This window comes from Ambystoma mexicanum, chromosome 1q (genome assembly GCF_040938575.1).
Source record: "Ambystoma mexicanum isolate Mex_15411 chromosome 1q, UKY_AmexF1_1, whole genome shotgun sequence".
Taxonomy (NCBI): domain Eukaryota; kingdom Metazoa; phylum Chordata; class Amphibia; order Caudata; family Ambystomatidae; genus Ambystoma; species Ambystoma mexicanum.
In genome coordinates this window covers 262,998,155-263,018,559 of record NC_090922.1, presented here as the reverse complement: position 1 = coordinate 263,018,559, position 20,405 = coordinate 262,998,155, and the positions used below count along the sequence as shown (strand labels likewise).

General features: G+C 45.9%; 1 protein-coding gene across 4 annotated transcripts in view; it reads left to right on the top strand.

Moving 5' to 3' along the window:
* Positions 1-20,405, top strand: part of CMIP (c-Maf inducing protein) — a 726,603-nt gene that overhangs the window by 577,835 nt on the left and 128,363 nt on the right. For all 4 annotated transcript variants that reach the window (XM_069638399.1, XM_069638414.1, XM_069638407.1 and 1 more), the window contains 2 exons: positions 3,007-3,069; positions 4,878-4,958. In XM_069638399.1, coding sequence (XP_069494500.1) covers positions 3,007-3,069; positions 4,878-4,958 — 144 coding nt within the window. The remainder of the gene's footprint in view (positions 1-3,006; positions 3,070-4,877; positions 4,959-20,405) is intronic.

Genomic DNA, 20,405 nt, shown 5'->3' with positions numbered 1-20,405 from the left:
GCCTCTGCACTCTGGGCCTCTTTTGTGTGGTATTTCCAAATGTTCTCATAGGTAAAGCATTGGGCTTGCTGAAAATGTGTCATATAGGGCCACTTTGGACATTATTTCCTTGGCCTCTTTTGGTCCCCAGACATTATTTCCAGGGCCTCTTTTAGTTCCCAGTCCACCCCTGTCTCCGACGTGTGTGTTCCTAAAAAACAATGGGCCGTGCACACAATGTTCCTTAAAATGCAGCGTTCTGCACGCGAGTGCCTTTCAAGTAGACCGCCATTCGGTTAAACCCTAAGCAGCGTCTCTAGTCTCTATGGGTGTGGCTGCCTTCTCTGAGCCTAGCTTCATTCCATGTGAGCATCATCATTGGGCAATCATGTGATCACTGGCGCCTGTACTGAGCGTCCGGCTTCCTTCACTGGACACAACTTTCGTCACTGAACACTGGCCTCTTCATTTGGTCCTGTAGCCTTCACTAAACTTGGCTACTGTCTGCGGCCGAGGCTACCTTAGTTGTTTGCGGCTCACCTCAGTGGCGGAAGCGGCCCTTCCGCACAGCGGGCTTCACTAGGCGAGGCTGCTTTTACTCGTCAGTTCCCTTACTCAGTAGGTGCCCCTGCAGGGGGTGCTAGAGGGGCAGCTGGTATAGCAGTCCGCCCCTCTGGCCTCCTGATTCCGCCTCGCCTACCCTCTCTTCGCCCGGGAGGCGGAAGGGGTGTGCATCCAGGGTCTGGCTGGAACCATCTGCTAGCGCTCACTGGTTTTAAAATGAAACACGGGAATGGCAGGGCCACCCGGAAAAGTATTTGTAGGCCAGGCGTAATTGAGGCCTAAGCAGAGTTAGGACCTCCCGTTAGGATGACCCCAATAAATGTGATTATATTTTTCCAACTAAAAATGTTTTTTGTCAGTTATTTGATAAAGCAATTTATGATGAGATGTGAGGTATTACAATAGTCTCGGGCCTAAGTAGGGTTTTTCCTCGCGATGCCTTTGTTTAGCAATGCTTCCTTCCCTGGCTGCCGCCCTCGTCACTTGCGACATGAGTCTTCACTGAGCGCAATTACCGTGATTGGTTGCGGCGGCCTCCATTGGCCCCAACTTTTCGGAGGCTGCAGCTCAACTCACAGAGCATGACTGCTTTCATTGGGACTGCTACCCTGGTAGCTCTGTTTTCTTCAAGTGTGCAACTCATGCCCTCCGCCACAGGCAGATTTTAAGGATCCAACTTTGCTTTAATGCTGTTAACAGAGCTCATGTTCAAAGTCCCTGGAGTATAAACGAGGCTGCCTTTCTTAACACCTTTAAATGTTTTTCTCTAGGTTTTGGGGGAATTTTTGGAGGGAGACGAGGGTGATGGGGGTTTGGGGACGGCAACAGAAGGGGAATTACGTTCCCACCTCCCATTTCCCCCTCCACTTCCAAAAACACTTGGATTTATGTTAGAATGGAATTTTCATGCTGGACTCCATTATAAACGCTTCCTTCCGTGCGTAAATGGCAAGCTGCGTTTACTCGATTTGTACTAAAGTGCAAAAATAAAGACGTACAGGGAATTACGCCTCTTTTGTGCTTCGCAATGCAAATGCCACAATTTACCCAGAGGGTACCACCTTTTTGCATCTAAGTGTATATGTAACAGCTCCCTTCCGGGCAGTTTGTTCCGCTTTTTTGCCACAATTTAATGATCGACTGATTGATTCCAAATGCAAGACCCATTTCATGTTTTATTTTCATTTCAAGTACACTTTCCACACAGGTGGAGAGAGTCTATTTTGAAATTGTCGAATTAATTCTATACATCAGTGAAAATGTAGAATACAAAATGTTGATGGTCAAGTTTAAAAGTATATCTTTTTTTAAATCTACTTTCTGAATGAAAAGTAAAAAAATGAATTCAGGTTTATAGAAAAATGCACAGACTCCTCAATATCAACGGGTGGAACCCTCTGTACAACGCTCCCTGGGCCCCTCTACACCCACACCACAAAGCTATAATCTCGATTTGTCATTCTGCGTTTTCCAGTGACTGATCGAGGTGTATCGTTCAGCTGTGTTCAAGTGCATTTTTTCTACAGTGTTCGGGGTCTTGGCGTAGAGTCAGCCATTAGGTCAAAAGTAATTTCCGAAACACACTTTCTGCTCTCTTTCTGGGACCTTGGCCGGAACCTGCATTCTTCCCCTGTACCTATCCCCTGCACCGCTACTTTAAAAAAACTGAGGGCAATGCAACGTACATTACTGACAGGTGAAATGTCAACCATTTGCAAGTTTCCGATAACTATGAGCCAGGCTGTTGTCCAGGATGAGCCTTTAGAAAAATTTGAGTAAGTATGGGATTTGTTTTGGCCATGCCCGCACAAAAGTACACAGTGTTAAATGGTAATGTCTCTACAGCTGGGGACTTTAACCTTTGACTCTTCGGTTCTTGTGGACTAGAACCCCCATTAGTCTTACCCAGCATATTCAAGGGTGATGGTTCATGGGCGTTCTAGACCAAAACATCTAGGGAGACGCAGGTTGCGTTTGCCTGCTCTACAGCATTTGCTTTGGGTGAAGGCAATTCTAGGTAGCTGCCTGGGGCACCTCAAGTAGAGAGCACTAAGGGGGGGGGTTCCATTTTGTCCCCTAAATCTGACCAGATTGTGAAAGGAGTGGTGGGGAGACTAATTGGCACTTCGCTTTGGGCAGCGTGAAACCTTCCAGTGGCCTAGATTGTGGCATAGCGCCTGCCATAGTAATTAATCCGTCTCGGAAGAGAGCCTTTACTGTCTGTAAAAGAACTCAATGCATCATTGAGGAGCTATGCAAAAAAACGCTATGACTGTGCATGTCAATCACTGATTGAAAAAGTCTCCAAACACCCTTTAGCTCTCTACAGAAGTCTCATTTTCCTTGCAATATGAAGAGAGTACAAAGACAACATAAGGACAATATAAAGAACATTGGTGTTTTAATGGTTTGCATCTGTTAACGACAGACGCTCACTTAAACAAGGCTTTGTATGTGTTTAAGGCGATTGCACCGCTGCTGGAAAACAACCATCCTCCGCCCGACCTCTGTGAGTTTTTCTGCAAGGTATGTCTCTTCTCTTTATTTCAGTTTGTGTTTTATTTTGAGCCTTACCTTTAGCACAGGCAATATTGGGGATCGCAGCACCTCACCATGCCAGCTTAATACAGGAAAGTCTGCTCCACGGTGGGAGATGGTAGTTGTGCGGCAGATTCATGATTTGGTGCCATGCGGTGTAATGGACTCCAGTGGGGCCCCTGGCAATACCATCCCTCTACCTGGCAGAGGGTGGGGGGCATCTGGATCTGAAAGGAGCCTTGGGAAGAGAGGGACTCAGACGTAACATTGGATTCAAGCCTCAAATGGCACATTTAATTTTGTTAGAATCTGCATTGATCAGCAAACATTAAGTGTACACTGCGTACAAGCACAGGGCCCTGATTCCTTATGGCTTTGTACTTGCAGCCCTAGATTCAATGGATACTCAGTTGAGTGACTTGAACTGATGTCTTCCATTGGACACAGTGGTCCACCCACAACTCCATGGGGATAGTAATCGCCTGACACAACCTCTGTTTGACGCATGGTCCACTAAACATTTTAAAGCAGCCTGCTGGAGGAGTGACTTGCATCTTGGTGTTTGAATCAAATCCCAGCTCTAACTGGAGGGATTTGGATCTGAATTGAGCCTCTTGACCCATTCCATCATTCCTAAATAGTTTATTTTACGGCATGCTCGCTCATTATGTGGCCCTTCAGATTTTCTGGACTACATCTCCCATGATTCTTCACTAATGGCCATACTGGCTAGGGCCACATAAAGGGTAACCATGTTCTACGGTCTAGTTAAATTCAAAGGTGTGTGGAGCATGCCACAATCCACAAGGAGATGTCTTGGGCGATTTGCAGAGATCACCAATTCGTCAATTTTGTAGCTGACAGTGCATAAAAGAGCCAGACTTTCAGGTGTCCCGAAAGCACAAGTTTTGTTTGGTGACTTTTATGTTGCATGTTACCCCAACACTTGTCTCCTCCCCCCCCTCTCTTTATAACGACTGAGACTGAAGGACTCTGCCCAGGAACGGAAGCCCAACCAGCTGTCAAGGCAGAACACCACCATGCAGTAGACACCACTGGAATCCTCGCAGCAACATTCCATCTTTTTTTAGCTTGTCTGTGCAGTAACCAATGTGGACCAAAGTATTGAAATTGGGCAAACTTTATCCTTAAAGGAGAAATCAATCTGGATATGCTTGGATGGATTGGCGCAGACAAGCTAAAACCGGCGGAATTCTGCTCGGCGTCCACTGCTGTAATAACCAGAGAAGCTGACCACTTTTAGTTCTAACATTTCCATTGCATATTGTAACGTTTGTAGCGTCTCCTTAAGTAGAGGACGCATGCGCACTGTGCCTACGGTCACAAACTACACCTCACAAAGCCCTGCAAAGCAGAAAGGCGGCTGGGATTTCATGTTGTTCTGTGCCGGGAGAACAGTGTCTACCTGTCCAGGTTGGACTGCCTCTTTTGATGCAGAGTTGGAGTCTTTGACCACGGTGACCTTCTACAGTGGCACACACATGCTCAGCATGCTTCTACGGCGGTGCCGAAGAAAACGCTCCACCGGCTAATTAGCAGTCGGTCCGGCGTGTACATGTCATTTGGTAATGTCTGTGTTTTTTTTGTGGGTTGCGCGACAGTGGACGCTGTGCTTGTACTAGCCGAAGCAGGGCCTCTACAATCTGTGTTAACATTATCGTGGTCCAGCTAGAGATGCTGTAGCGGTCATGTGGCTCCGTGGATCATGGTCAGAGATCATGTGGGTCCTGGTCTGTGTCTTATATGGTCACCCAACTTCTCTTCTTTCCTTGCAGCACTGCAGGGAGCGTCCACGCTCCATGGTCGTCATTGAGGTGTTCACCCCGGTCGTGCAAAGAATCCTCAAGCATAACATGGTGAGTGTCTCCGGTGTCACAGTGCGCTGAGGGGACGTCATAGGACTCCCACGTCTCTCCACGTTTTCACCCAAGTGACTTGCGAGTGGAAATGGCACAGTGTGATTCTTGATTTATTGAGAAATGTAGTTTGAACACCCCATGGTATACGCCTTAACTGCGTGGAGAAGATATTCCATCTGCAGTTTTAAGCGCTTCCTATGTTGCATCGTTTTCCCTACTGTTGTGTGTTTGAATCTTCCATTCGGAAAGTGGGGTTTGCGCACACAAAATGGACAGAAAACAATAATGGTTTATTTGTCAGAAATGCTATGTAAGAGGAGCCGCAGAGGTCTATTCTGTGCTCCATTAGATGTGCCAGATGGGGTTAAGCTCATTTCTGACATCATGTGATCTTCATTAATTTTCACAATAACAAAATACTTTCTAGCAACAGAGAGAAGACTTGCTTATTAAAATGGAGGAGTAAATAACCTTTCCTTTCTGGCTTTGCTGTGCTTTATTTTTAATCAATTTCAGATTCGAAATCCACACTAGTGCTACTTTACAGCTGTTTACCGGAATTAATGAAAGAATTAAAAAGAAACCCATTCGGAAACAGACCCATATGCCGTGATTTGCCTAAAGCTTCTATGAAGAGAAGCACACCCTGCCTTTTTATGGCAAGCCCTGCCCTATAAGGACCGGTTTACTTAGAAAATAACTTTTTGGCCACTCAAGTGTATGTTTGCCACCATGTGGAAGTGGAAAATGAAATCTTGGCCATATCCATGCACACGTATGTTCAACACATAAGAAGAGTCACACTAAGGTAGCCAAACTGCTCCAGCATCCCGCCATGTACCATAATGATGGCAGGAGTTCACAGTTCTTCTTTGTGCAGCAAGGCTCTCCAAACACTGGAACTCTTTGTTTTCTGAATCATTTTTGGGGGGGTTCAACTCAGCCTTTCATTTGCCTCTGGCCGTTGCAATAGTTTTTGTTAATGTAAGTCCTCTTCACTCCTTTTACACTTAGCGTAGATTCCTTCTTGCCCTCTTAATCACAATTCTAGCCGTGTTTGTTATTTGTGCTTTCTGTCATGAGGGGAAATCAAGAAAACACAGCAATGATGCCTGTGTCCTCGATTCCTATGCCCACGAAGATATGCACACATTTAAGAAGATGCTAATGAGCAAAGTAGTGCATCTTTTTTCTGGGACATGCTTGCAGCCTCCTCACAGCACCAATTAAATCCTTCAAAGTACTCAGTTTCCGTGTCACAGCCTTCAAATAAGGGGAAGGGTCTATTTATCCTGGTACCTGGATTGACCCTTCCGGACATCACCAGGATCCCTCGGAGCACCAGAAGCATCACCATCATCATCACCATGGCGATCACTGCTGGACGTAGTGGGAGGCCTAATGTTTAGAGGGCTTAAACATTCAGAGAACTTAAGTGTTCAGAGGTTTTGCCATGTTTGAAGAGCTTTGACATTGAGAGAGCCTGTATGTTATAAGAGCCTTGATGCCGAGGGGTCATGAGGTGAGTATACCATGGCATGGTCAGAAAATGGTTTTGAGAGACTGACATTGAAGCATCCATTGCTTGTTGGGCCTCCAATGGAGTTCACCCGCTGACTAGACACTATGGGTCTATAGCAACAGATTCCAGATCCTGTTCCTGCAACCTTGAGGTTGATTCCAGTTGTCCCTGCTGGCCCTCTGTATCCAGACCTCATACAAGAACTCATGAGTCCTATGGATGTCTGAGACATCCCCCAGAAGCAGTGGGAGATGATTGACTACCTCAAAGTCCCATGCAATCAGGCGTCCTTCTGCAATTCACTTTTTACATTTTAAAAAGACAGAGGGATGCTGGACGCTCTAAAGACAAAATACATGAGTATATTGAAAGCTCTCATGAACTGAGCATCAGAAAAGAAACCAAAGGTGCAGCCTATTCAAATGTTACTAGAGATTGCTGTCCCTCAATCCAAAAAACACAATTTCCTTCACTGGGCTGTACAATGAAACATCTGAATGGGATTTTAAAAGTGGCTCCTTTTTTCCTTCACCCAGAGGAATGTGGCTGTGCCCCTCCTAACAAACCTGCCCTCATGATCACCTAGCCCACTCATGTGCTGACCTCCAATAATAGTTAACCGAATTCAACAAAAAGCGAGGTAGGTGCCACTGGGGATTGTAGCAGTAAAACACTCATTAGGATATATGCACACCCACAACACTGCACACAAACAAATACTTAATGCCTTGCCGTGTTATTATCGGACAGTTCAGTAAATGCCAGAACATGTCATGAATCTGTATACACAAAATGTAATATTTTGCAAGGTGAATAAGAGTGTTTTCAACATCTCATCTGCCTAATATTGTTGGGCTGGGTATACAAGTGCTAACTGAAACCGCTTATTTGCACGAGCAATCCGAGCATTTATTAAGATCTATGCTCAATAGTACTCTGAACACCTGGAATCTGTACAGACTGCAAGAAAAGCATTGCAGATTTCTGAATATCTGTTTCCATAATACAAGGTATAAATTGTGGTTTGCGCATTATGAATGCTTGAGAGGGTAGTAATTTTGTGTGCTGCTAATGTTGTACCAATCGGTTCCCATAGGAAAGCTGGGCAAGTGCACATGCGCACATCTTACAGGGAACATTGAAGAGACTTTACAACAAAGGAGCCTCCTCAAGTGCAGATTCTCTTAGTAAAGGCAGATCCTCCTGTCAAAGACAGGAGGACGTATGCAGTGAGAATAAAAGCCCGTGAGGAATCAGTGATATTGTTAAGGGAAGTGTCACGGTTAAGGGACCAACAGACATCTGTGGACTCAAAACATAGGGTGCAAACAGATTTATTTTACCACACAAATGAAAAGGTAGCAATTCCAGCAGGGTTAAGGTCCATAACCTGTCATTCTATCCCTCTCTTCCCTTAGACTCTGCCTTCTGCAGAGCCAGCAAATGTGTTAGTCTTAGTCAAAAGTATTTCAAGTGGCCCAGCACTTCTTTCTTATCTTGGTTGATGCCTTCCACTGTTATCGACCTGGCCAAAATGCTGAGGTCTAATGCCCGGATGATCCCTTCCACCTGCCTAGCTTGAGAGGCATGGGCTTGGTTCAGACTGCACAACACCTAGGACAAGCTTTTCCAGATTGCACGGGTCCTTGGGAGCTTCTGGTGTGAGCTCTGTGATATTTTACTACAGTCACAGTAGGCACTAGTTGGTGAAGTGTCTCTTCCAGAGGAAACCTCCATATCCTTCTTCACTCTTATCTCCAGGTCTATTCTACTGTGAGAAACCGGAAGGTGTCTCACCCACTAGTCCCCAGGGATCTGTCATCCAGGTGGCCAGGACGCAGTCATCACCTTTGGATCCAGTTCCTGGGGGTGGACCAGTTCCGGAGGATCACCTGGGTGAGGGGTCTTCAGGGAGTGGGAGTGGGACACCGGATGGTGAGACGCTGTATCCCCTTCCCTTTAACACCTTTACCCCATCCTACCCAGTAGGGTATATAAGAACTCTACCCTCCCACACTTTTACAAAACAGACACTTTCTCACTGATAGGCCGCTCTAAGGGAAAATAGACTAACACCTGAGTAGTGTACCTGACATGACCCAATACTATGGTCAGGCGCGGTCAGGCAATTATCAGCAACCACTCACACCTGACTTCCATTACACTTCCCCACACGGATAAAAGGCAGAGTATGAGAACACACTCAGAGCCAGGCAAAGCACACGAGGAAACAGCAGTTCCAAGATGGCAGTTTAGCGAGAGGAGAAAGATGATGAAACAGAAGGAGGTCGCAAGGAGGGAAGTTCCCTTGACCTTTTTGACAAGGAACCATTGCTTCCACGTAACCTCGAGTGAAAGCGTAAGACCAGGAAACCAGGCTAAAGAATCCTGCATTGTGTGTCGGAGGTACCCAGAGAATTTCCTTTCATGATTTAGACTGGCAAGATCTCGCTCTGTTGTTCCACTCATTCTATCCCTCCCTTTTGCTGATTGTCTAGGAGAAGCACATTAAAGGAACAATGATACTGATGGGCTTGAGTTAAGCTCGCCATGGTGGAATTAGGGCTTTCTGCTGTCGCAGACACCACATTGCAGACTGACATACAGACCTGGTCCCATGGGTGGAAGATTTTGAATGAATCTTAACCAGTGGCAGTGCTCTGGGCCATTGGTTTTTAGCCCATCTATACCATTATGGAAGGGGACCAGCTATATGCAAATCTGTCTGGTGCGGAGTAGTCGTCCGTATTTGCACTGAAGAAACACCAAGAATGTTTAGCTCTGCTGCTCCCCATCTGCAATGGCTCAGATGAAAGTTGGTCTCCCTAAGTGAGGGTGGACATGCCCAGATGTGGGTCCCATGCACACTGTGCCACACACTGATGAGGTGCTGCAAGGCTGAAACATGCACGGGGTTGCTTGGGTTGCCATGCACAGGGGGCGTAGCTTAACAGTTCATGCTGGACGGTGCCCAATGGTGGCAGTACCAAGAATGATTTGCCCATGGCCATTCCGCTTTTGCAGTGGCACATTCGGGTGAGAAGATGATTGATTAAGATTGCCCAGGTCAATGCCAGTGGTTAAGATTTATTCAAAACATTCCACCCATCACATTTTTTTGGTTACACTCCAATCCAAGAGGAACCATACCATGCGAGTACCTGCAGTAAGGCCATTTAAATCGCCTTCCAGGCTGCCTGAAACCACGAGCAGCGATCACCAGCAAATAGAAAATATTCTAACTGTGGTGTCTGGGGGGAAGACTAGGATTTCTACAACCATGCCAAAAAGAAATACCATATTATTTACTTCTATAAAAGCCCTTTTGAAAGCCATTGCAGCCTGCAGAAAGGTCTTTCTAAGAATGTATTGTTCTTGACTAGCTAGTAATTAAGGTCTTATTTAGAGTATTTAAATCCAATCTGTCCACCAGTGAGGCATCCTCCATCTCCATGGAAACTGAACGTAGTTGCAGGAAGGGTAAGGAATCCCACGGTTAATGGTGATGCGCCAATCTTACTTTCAACCTCCAGCCTGGAAAGTAGCTTTCCAGGATTGCTGTTACATCAGCCCACAGAGTGAGTGAGATGCATGCCCTGTGTGATCATGAGCCTTGCACAGCATTTAGGTTGCCACTCAGTGGTTTCTTTGCCCGGAGGTGTCAGATTGTACCTTCAGTCAGGCAACCTCCCTTCCGTTGCTGTTTGCCTATGCCTCCCCGCCCGCGTAGAACTCTTGTTTAAAATGTAGGTATTAAACGGGATCTCGGACGGGGCAGGGCCAAGGAGATTAGAAAATGGGAATGTCTCTTACTAAAGTATTGATAAGTTTCACGTTTCCCTACCTTTAAAATATGCTTCCAGAACAGAAAGTTAAAAGCCTCTCCAAGTTAAGTGTAGTGTCGATGCCCTGAGAGACCGATAGCAAGAGCTGCTCTTCTGTGAAATATACCCTTCCTCAAATCTGCAGCTACACCCTTTTTTTTAAAGTGGGATAAGAAAGGGTAGCAAAACAGTATTTGAGGGTTCACTCTAATAAGTGTCCGGCACGGACTAAGAACCACGTTACGAAGCAACCTTTAAAAGGTTTGTGTAAGTAAAGGATTGACCTAACGCACGCTTTTGAGTTTTCTCAATTTGCATGAAAGAGAGAAAAAAAGATGTGTTAAATATAAATGAAAAACATTCAAACAAAGAACAGAAACAAAAGAAGGCGAATATAAGTTCCAATCACTGTAAGATAACTCAGGGGGTTAAACTAGCTGCTGCTGGGATTTATGTGTAACAAGCAGACACAGATCCCCGTACCAAAACATAAGAACCTCGGTTCAAGTCCACTATTCCATCCATCCCACCTCTCTACAAAAGCGAATCATATATTGTCAAATGTACTGGTGGGTGCACATTTAAATAAAACAAAGGTTCACTTCTGGTAGCACTCTACAGTTCTGAGTGTAGTTTTAATGTGTCCATTTGACTCCTTTTTTGTGTTTCGCTGCTTCCAGACATTAAAGGTCCATCTGTGCTGCACCCGCATCTCGGGACAGAAGGGTTAATTTTCCCCTGGTTTTGCGAAGTTGGGGAAATGTTTCTGTTGATGGGGCACTACCGGGTAAGCCATGGAGTTAAAGGTTCTTTTACCACGTACTGTCCCTTGGCACTCTGGTGGATCTGTAAGGCCAAGAGGCTAAGGGAGTGTAAATTAGTAGGACTGAGCGGGGGAAAAGAGCAAGGGAGCTGTGAGGTGTGGTTGGCAGCTTCAGTTCAGTTTACACCGTTCGCTGAGAGTAGGTGTGTTTTTTGGTTCATAGCCGCCATGTGCCATTGTGCGAGTATGGCAGCTTCAGTTCAGTTTACACCATTCGCTGAGCGTAGGCGTGTTTTTCGGTTTGTAGCCGTAATGTGCCATTGTGCATGGCTATGTGTGGTTTGTTTTGTTGTTGCGGTGAGTTGAAGTGCATGCGGTTTGTTAAGGTGTAGTGATGTGGGTGTGTTTAGTACGGAGTTTGAATGGTGTATGCAGGAGGGTGAGTTTTTTAGTAGGGTTGTTTTTGGCGGTACCCTATTCTACTCCCGCTGTTTTGACTAACTATGGCCCATATCCATTCCCCTGTGATATATACTGGTGTGCTACACTTACCACTCCTATGTTGTGTGAAGAACAGTGGGCCCTCAATGGGCGATTCTGTGGCGGTACCTTTTCATCCCCAGCATTCAGACCAAGTGCGGCCAATATCCCTTCACTACACTGTTTACATTCTGCTACCAGAGCAGTCCACAACATTGGGCATGGTTCCCCAAGGAATCTGTAGAAAAAAGGACTGTTCCGTTGTGAATTTATTTTGGCTGTTTTCAAAGTCCCCCCCCACTTCCCATTCGTACTGAATATTGTTATTAATTGTTAGTGAATATTAATGAAGATCCCAAGACAGGGAAGGAAAGATAAGTTACTTTTACACCAGGCTCTCAATTATATGTATAGTAATTTAAATCATAAACAGCTCCCAAGTGAGTCCAGTAAGGAGGGTAAATAAATGAAAAGATGGCCCATTGTGCTACATAATGGGATGCTGGAGCAGCTTGCTTGGTTGAAACTCAATGTATTTGTATATGTTTAACAGTCATGCCATTCCGTATCTTAGTTTTTTACCCTGTTTATTTGACGTTGATAATGCTGGGAAACAACTGTACATTAATGCCATTGTGCTTTGCGCATGTGAAATTGATGCACATTAATTACGCAATAAAGCCAGATAGGCAAGGTTACTTGGTTATCTATATCAGTGGCGTAACACAGGGTCTGGGGGCCCCCCTGCAAGCCATGCTGAGGGCCCCCCCCAACTCGGCAACAAATCACGAGTAGCACCACACTCTGGGCCGTCCTAGATTACCACGCTTGCGCAATACTCAGACATGTGTTGCTGAAGGGGTATGCCACACACTGCACTAGGAGAACAATATAAATATGTGTTTTAATGCAATATACAGCACACTTTCTGAGAATAATTGGCTAAAAAGCCACAGTGTTTGCTATTGTTGTGTAGGGTAACAGCAATCCAGTACATGCAAGTCACCAACAGTGCACATGAACATTAATGCTTTGCTATTAAAAATGCCATGCCACAATGAAAACATGTCCAACTGGCTGCACAATGTAGACCAGTGTAGACGCATAATAACATTACAGTAAAGCATGCCAGACCACATTAAGACATGCCTAGACTGGTTGCACCAAAATGCCAGTCGAAGCAATAAGACTCATCAAGAAGAGAGAACACATTCAAGCCTGCATCTCTGCGGCCTCTAACAACACAGCCAAACTCTTAAAAATCTGCAAGGAACTGGCCAATCCTATTGTTTTTTCAACCACTCCGGGTCCCTCAACGGGCCCTCTGTACAGCTTTGGCCTCTCGCTTCTCTGCTAAAACTCACGACATCCTGTCCACTATCTCCTCTTCCTCTCCCTCTTCCTCTCTTGGCCCCCTTTGGCCATCTCTCCCTCTCCTCCTCCTTTCTCCTCTTTCTCTCTAACACCTGATGAGGTTTCTAGACGAGTCCCATCTATGGAAGTGTCGGCGAAACAGGTGCTCGCCTGCTCCTCCAGAACCATTAAGGACCATATTGACACCCTTTATCAGCCTTGGCCGATTTCTGTAATCATTCTTTTACCACTGGAACTTTCCCCTCTCCGAAACTCGTGGAAAAGCTGGTGTCATCTTCAACTCCACTCTCTCTTTCTTTCCTCACATCTCGGATGTCGCCAAGAAGTCCCACTACCAGCTGCACCTCCTCAAAGGGACTCTTCCATTTTTCACTTTCCCCAAGAAGCTCACTGTCTCCAGAGTTCTGGTTCTCTCTAGGGTAGACTACTGTAACAGCCATTTTCGTAATCTGCTTTCCTCTACTCTCCGCCCTCTGCAACTAATCCAGAACAGGACTGCGAGACTTATCCTTGGCCTCAAGCCCAGGGACTGTATCTCTCCAGCCATGAAATCTCTCCACTGGCTCTCGGTGGCTGCAAGGCTCAAATTCAAGACCCCTTTCATTGTCCACAAGGCTTTCTGGGGCTGGGATTCGCACTGCATCAACGCTATCTTCCAAAATACCTTCCTTCTCGATCCCTAAGGGTTAGATGATTCTCCAGGCATAGAGTGGGGGGGTAGTAGATCCTTCTCCCCTGCAGGTGCCTCCCTCTGAAATGGCCTCCCTGACCCTCCCAAACTTGAGCCGGACCACCTGAAGCTCCGGAAGCAGCAGAAAAACGGTCCACTTCTCCTCTTCTTTCTCTCTCTCCCTCCCCCGCTGACCGACCTGTCCGCTGTACCAACTGGTTGCTTGGCTACCCTCTGTCTCACTGAGTCCAGGCTCTTTCTTGATCAGTCACCCTTGCACTGCCTCCAGGCCTACCACGCAGTTAGGGGCTGTAACTCTAACCCTACAGTCCCTTGTTCTCCTTGCACTATCCAGAACCGCGCCGCCCTGGTGGCACTTACTCAGAGCATTGCTGCCCTGTTTTCCCCTCCCCTCTCCCTTGCACTTTCACCATCCCTTTCCTCTTGCACTTCTCTTTCTTGCACTTGCACGATCTGAATGACACAAGGCTTAGTAAGATCATTTGTCTTGTCCACCCTCAGTTTTCCTTCCCTTGTCTTGTCGTGCCTAAAACGCTTGTGTACAGGTGCATTATATATAACTTATCATATCATAACATACTATTTTATCACAGATGCCAAGAAAAATATACAGTGCTGCAGTAAGAAATGGCTAGACTGGCAGAACCCAAATGCCAGTCTAGCTAGTTAATTACACTTAGCAGGACTGCTTTATCAGAAATGCCCAGTTAAAAAAAGTCATACCAAACTGAGGAATGACTAGACTGGCTGCACCAAAATGCCTCTCTAGCCACTAATACCACATAGCATGCATGCTTAGCATGGACATGGGCGACCATTATGATTTATTACACAACCCCACCCCCCACACATCCCTTCTCCCTCCCATCCCCTACCCCAACCTTCAAAATCAGCTCATTGGCCCAGAATTACCTAGATGTCCCTCTTCCTTGCCCCATTGCTTATGTATGAGGCTCATTGCTTTGCTGGTAAGTACTGGGATGAGGAAGAGTGGGACTAGGAGTAATGAAGATTGCAGGTAGCTAAGTCAGGCATTACCTTCATGTACCTCTACCTTATCCCAGTACTTGTGTATAAGGCATAGTGCCTCATACACAAGTACTACCTCATACACAAGTACTGGGATGAGGAAGAATAGGGCTAGGTGTGAAGAAGATTACCAATAATTAATCAAGGCATTAAACACAAGTACTGGTGCAACACCATTGAGCTGACGGGGCTTCAGCACTCCTCCCCCCCCCACCCACCCACTGAAATTGTGGGCTATGTTGACTTGACCTGGCTGACCTACAGAGCAGTTGCTGGACAGAAAAGGACACAAATGTTAAACGGCACCTGGGTTTTGCCGTTAACAAGGGCCGGCCCAGCAAGTACTAATGTACAGCATTTCACTGTTAGTACCTGCATTAAAATGCCACATTTTCTAAGCAATTGAAATTGTGATGTGGGTTTAGTACTTGCATGCCAGGGGAGTGATTGGAAGGGTAGAGAGGACAGGAAACCAGTCACTCTCACAGCAGCCCATACGTGGGTGCTTTCAGACCTAAAGGAGAGAGTTAACTGCTTGTAACATTGAAACTGCACTAGAATAGTCTCATTAAAATGCGTAAAGAAGTTAGATGCCCCCACACAAATACGTTTTCTCCTCCCCACCACATGTGAAGTTAGTGCTTCTCCCAACATTTGAAGGGTTAGCCCCCCTGAAATGCAGGTTTTGTTGCACCCCTGAACACAAGCACACACACCATTCACCATATATACACACGCACACTCAGCCATCCATAAATTTAAGAGTGCACTCTTTCACCATACAGGCACACCCAGGCACCTACCCATACATTTAAGTGTGCATCCTTTCACTGTACACGCACACCCAGCCACCCATACATTTGTGTGCACCCTTTCACCATACCCTCACACAGGCAGCCACCTATACATTTAAGTGTGCACCCTTTCACCATACAGGCACACCCAGGCAGCCACCCATACATTTAAGTGTACATCCTTTCACGGTACACACACACACATGCATAACCAGCCTCCCATACATTTGTGTACACTCATTCACCATACACTCACACACGCATACGTCATGGGTTCAGGGGAGCCATAATACTCCAAAAATAAATTGGGACTCATTAGGACCCTGGCGGTGACGGTACGAATGGTGGCGGTAAGGCACCAGCACTGTTCTTACCGTCCCGCCGCATTACGAGTTCTGCTCACGGGTTCCAGACAGAAGGCCAGGTCTTACCTGGTGGACTGTGCGGCACGAGCGAGCATAACTAGTAATTGCGCCGGCACCGTTAACAACGGTGCCAGCGCAACTATGCTCCCCACCCCGGGAGCCTGGCAATACCGCCACCCACGAATTGGCAATTATTGGCCCATTCATCTCGTAATGGGCCGGTTATTGCCCAATCGCGGGAGGCGGTGCTGGTAGCAAGCATGGCGATGGTGAAGTCACTCTGACTTCATAAAGACATTGGGCCTCATTACTCGGTAGGCGGTAGCCATGGCGCTATTAGCACCATGGCTACCCCCTTACCGCATTCTGGGTTCGTGTTCCCGGAATAGGGACTTACCAGGTCATTCTGACCTTGGATGACCCGGTAAGTCCCCATTCCGGGAACCATTCCCCATTCCCATTTGAGCCCCCAGAGGGCTCAATGGGAATGGGGATGGAGCTAATAACGGGCCCGCTATTAGCTCTGAAGTCCCTTAGGGGGTCCCTTCCATAACGGCTGGTAAAATCAGGCGTTAGGAAATGCACCCGCTAAGGGACCTCCTAGTAGGGCGGTAAGGGATTACCGGCACCGGTGCTCTTACCGGTACCGGTAATCCCTTACCGCCTACCGCGTAATGAAGCCCATTATTTCTGTTAAGGACTGAACCATAATGGAAATAATTTCTTTATGAAGGCAGAGTGACTTCAAAAATAAACCATTTATTTTTGAAGTCATAGGGCTTCCCCACCCCCTGACATGGAGGCCTCCAGCCTAGGGTCTTCATGGGGTGGGGGTAGCCACCAGACTTTTTGTATTCACTCTGCCGTCATAAAGAAATTATTTCTGTTACAGAAATAATTTCTTTAGAAATGCAGAGTCAATTCAAAAAGAAAACGTAAAATAAAAAAGAAATGATGAAAAAACAATTTTCTTTTTGTATTCCAAGTGGGGCCTCTTCCAGGACATGTGATCGCGGGGCCCGTAGCGCCGCACGGGGCGTGGGGGCCCCTGTTACGTCAGTTTATCTATTTGACTAAGAGTGGTTTTCTCTGTGGTTGAAACGTGCTCTGAAATGCTGCACCTATGCAGACTGAAAATGCTGAAGATCACAAGTGTAAACAAGCCTTCATGGGGTGGAGATTGTTTTCAGTGGAGGGTTATAAATTGTTCCTCAAATTCGCTCGAGCGTAACAAGGGAGCCCCCAAACATATTTAAAATAATATGCTGAAATGATGCTTTATGCAGCAACGTTTTTGCAAAAAATGAGGTAAAACGTGTTACAATTTAAAGTTCGTTCGCTAGGGTAACACATGAAAAAAACAAGTAAATACCATGTTGCCAACAGTACATTTCATAATGCCAATATAATTGTCGCAGCCGTAGCCTATCCATGCCAGTAAGCGTCAGTGTAAATCGCATGCATGAGGTTGCTGCCACAATCTATGCCAGTAATGGTCACTTTAAATTACATGTAAGAAGCACTTCAGCCTTCATGCATGTGATTTAAAGTGACCATTGCTGGCATAGATAGGACAGCCTATCTAGTAGAGGAATGGACACCTTAAATCCAGTGGCAGCTGGTGATTTGTTTTTATTAGAGTGACTTACATATTTCCACCAAATATGACAAAGCAAACAAGCGTAGAGACGGAGTCCGAAACAACCTACGGTGTTTCACACCCTCCGAGATTTGAAAGAAAATCTTGGGTTGAAAATGGTATATCATTCAGCAACTTTCTGTGTAAAACTGTAAAAATTGCAGACAGTTTGCAAGTCACCAACAGGCTCGCCCATTGTGGATGGGCTGCCCCTGTTTGGATCGCATGCCTTTGATTTGAAATGACCACTACTGGCATATCCACCGCCTATCTGTGCCAGTAATAGTCATTTTAAATTACATGCATGGAGACGGAATTGCTACATGCACATGGTTTACCCACTTTAAATCACATGCATGAGGATGCTGACACCAACATAGCAATAGCAGCAGTCTTTGCAATGGATATTTATGGTTGGTCACTGTCGATCCCTTGCACAAATATGCTAAAAGCAAATGCCCAGACGCACAATGATGCCATTACATGCATGAATCCATACATACCTACACACACAGCTACTCACTCAACTAGTCCTGCACACACAATGCATTACATTCAGACACACATGCATACATTCAAACATACACATTTCAAATACATAGATTCAAATACATATACACAACTCTTACTTTAGTTGGGTCTTCTTTTGGCCGGGGCAGGCATGGACAGGACAAGCAGCATGCTGTGTAGGCGTGCACGTCGATGGTGCGCCCGGAAGGACTTGAATCTTCAGGGTGGGCCTCCACCACACAGGCCACACCACCAACATGGTTTCCATGGCAACCCTATGAGTGGTGTGCTGCGCCTCACAGGACGGCGGACCACTCCGTTTTATGATATCAGCACTGGCTGGCGCTTACTATCCAGCCAGCGTCAATATTAAATATTAGAAAAAACCTATGAGTGGCGTGCCATCCTGTGTGGTGCAGCGCGCCACTCACAGGGTGTTTAAAAAATCAGGTATGGCACTAATTCAGTGTGCCAGCCCTGTGAGAGGCTGTGGGTGCACTGGGCATCTGGGTGTGTGGGGGGCACAGGGTGGGTGACTCCTGTGCCTACCCCCGGCTCTGCCACTGTTTGCAGGACTACGATTAAAAGAATGTAACTTTCTTTTTGAGTGGAAAAGTAACAAATCATGGTCCTCATGAAAAAAATGGAATGTACATAGTGATGATGTCACAGCATCATTCACCCTTGGCCCACCCATATTTGTTATGTAAACAGTTAGTTAATGACTGTAAATGCACTAATACCCGGCTGAATTCCAATACTAATGTTTTGTCCTTCGGAGATGATGGTCACGTTTTTCAACTGTAAACATGGCCATCATAACCCCATTAACAAAGCATTAACATTGGAATTAGGCCACCTGTCACAGAGTTAACAGTGCTGTGTGAAGGCATCAGGAAGCAAGACACAGACAACAGATTCAAAGTTCAAAACAAACTGTTTTATTAAAATAAATGTTAGGATGTTAAAAGGCCTAACTTGCCCTATGCTAAGGTGGGATTTCCTTTCCTGAATGAAACTAGGGTAAGTCTGAGTTCAACTTAAGAATCTGTCGGTTTCCAAAACCTATCCTTGCCCTCACAATTAAAGCTAAATAATGTGCTGGGATGTCAGCAATCAAAAGACATTGTTCAACAAAAGGTTCTGAGCTTCTTCTAGCCCGCAGCTTCCTTTCAGCTCCCATTCCCACAGGTAAAACAATTCCACAAAAAGTCTCAGGGTTACCTTTCTTAAGTGCAAGGTTATATAGTTCTAAACAATCCTCGGGGCTCCCTTCCCCAAGTTTCAGGTAACACAATCCAACACAGAGGGTCTTGAGGCTCTGTGCTCAAGACAAAAAAAGTAGCTCCTTATATCCCAGGGTTCCCTTCCCCAAGTGTTTCTTCTCAGCATCACAGACGGGTGGGCCTCTTGGCTACATCTACTTCCTTGGCCCATACATTTTCATTCCTTTCTTCATGTAATAGGATTAACTTCAATATATATTCATGCTTTTGAATCTTTCAGTTAGTTTGATATTGACTGTCTTTTTTTGTGCTCCTTTGTAAAGTTCTGTTAATTCAATCTTTCTTAAGTTTGAAGTTGCATTAAATTCCGAATTCAACATATAATGGTTTTGCTTAAATGTTAAGGTTTCATTCACTTCGGCATAGAGCATGCAGTAATTTTAGTTAATTCTAAAGTTCCCTTCACTTTGGAATTCAACAAGCATTAGTTTTGCTTAATGGTTATGTTTTCATTCAGTTCAGTATTCAATAGCTATTGCTTTGACTTAAAGTTCAGTTTCATTCAGCTCGCTGTGGAATAGTTGCTTATTTTACTTTAATTGAAATGCTCAGCACTCTGCGACTTTTGAAAGCATTCTTCTTAAGACACGCGGCCACTCCAATACAAAGATGTCCTTACGCTGCAACATTCACCAGTGGAATTGACTTTACACCAGAGACCTTCGAAAACGCCTTCGTTAGAGACACGCGACCACTTTGATACAAAGTATTCTGTAACCATAGCAATGTTCAATTGTTCGTGCACCAGGTTTCTCATCTACTACAAACTCACAGGTCTCTGTAATTGCTCGCCCAGCAACGCGGAACACACTAACTGCAGCCTCTGCTGCCAGGGGTCCAACTCCTGCCCCTTAGACACTCGTGATCCGGCTTCTTGACACAGGGGAACAAGCACGTTGCATGAAAGGAAAATGGGCAGCCTCTCCACACGGCTCCCTTCTCTCCCATCAGTCCGCTCCACGGAGCTCCAGCTACCACTTCTGCTTGCAGTCCCTAGCGTCCCACAGAGGTGTGCTTCACATAACGGAATGTCCAACAGCAGTTCCTTCCAGCAGCTCGCCTCTCTTCCAACAAGGTTCCCTGCTGATCACACAGGCCTCCCTGTTGCTCCTCTCTGTGTTGCTTTTCTCTCCATTTATACACCTGCAACCTTCTTAACAGGTGTTG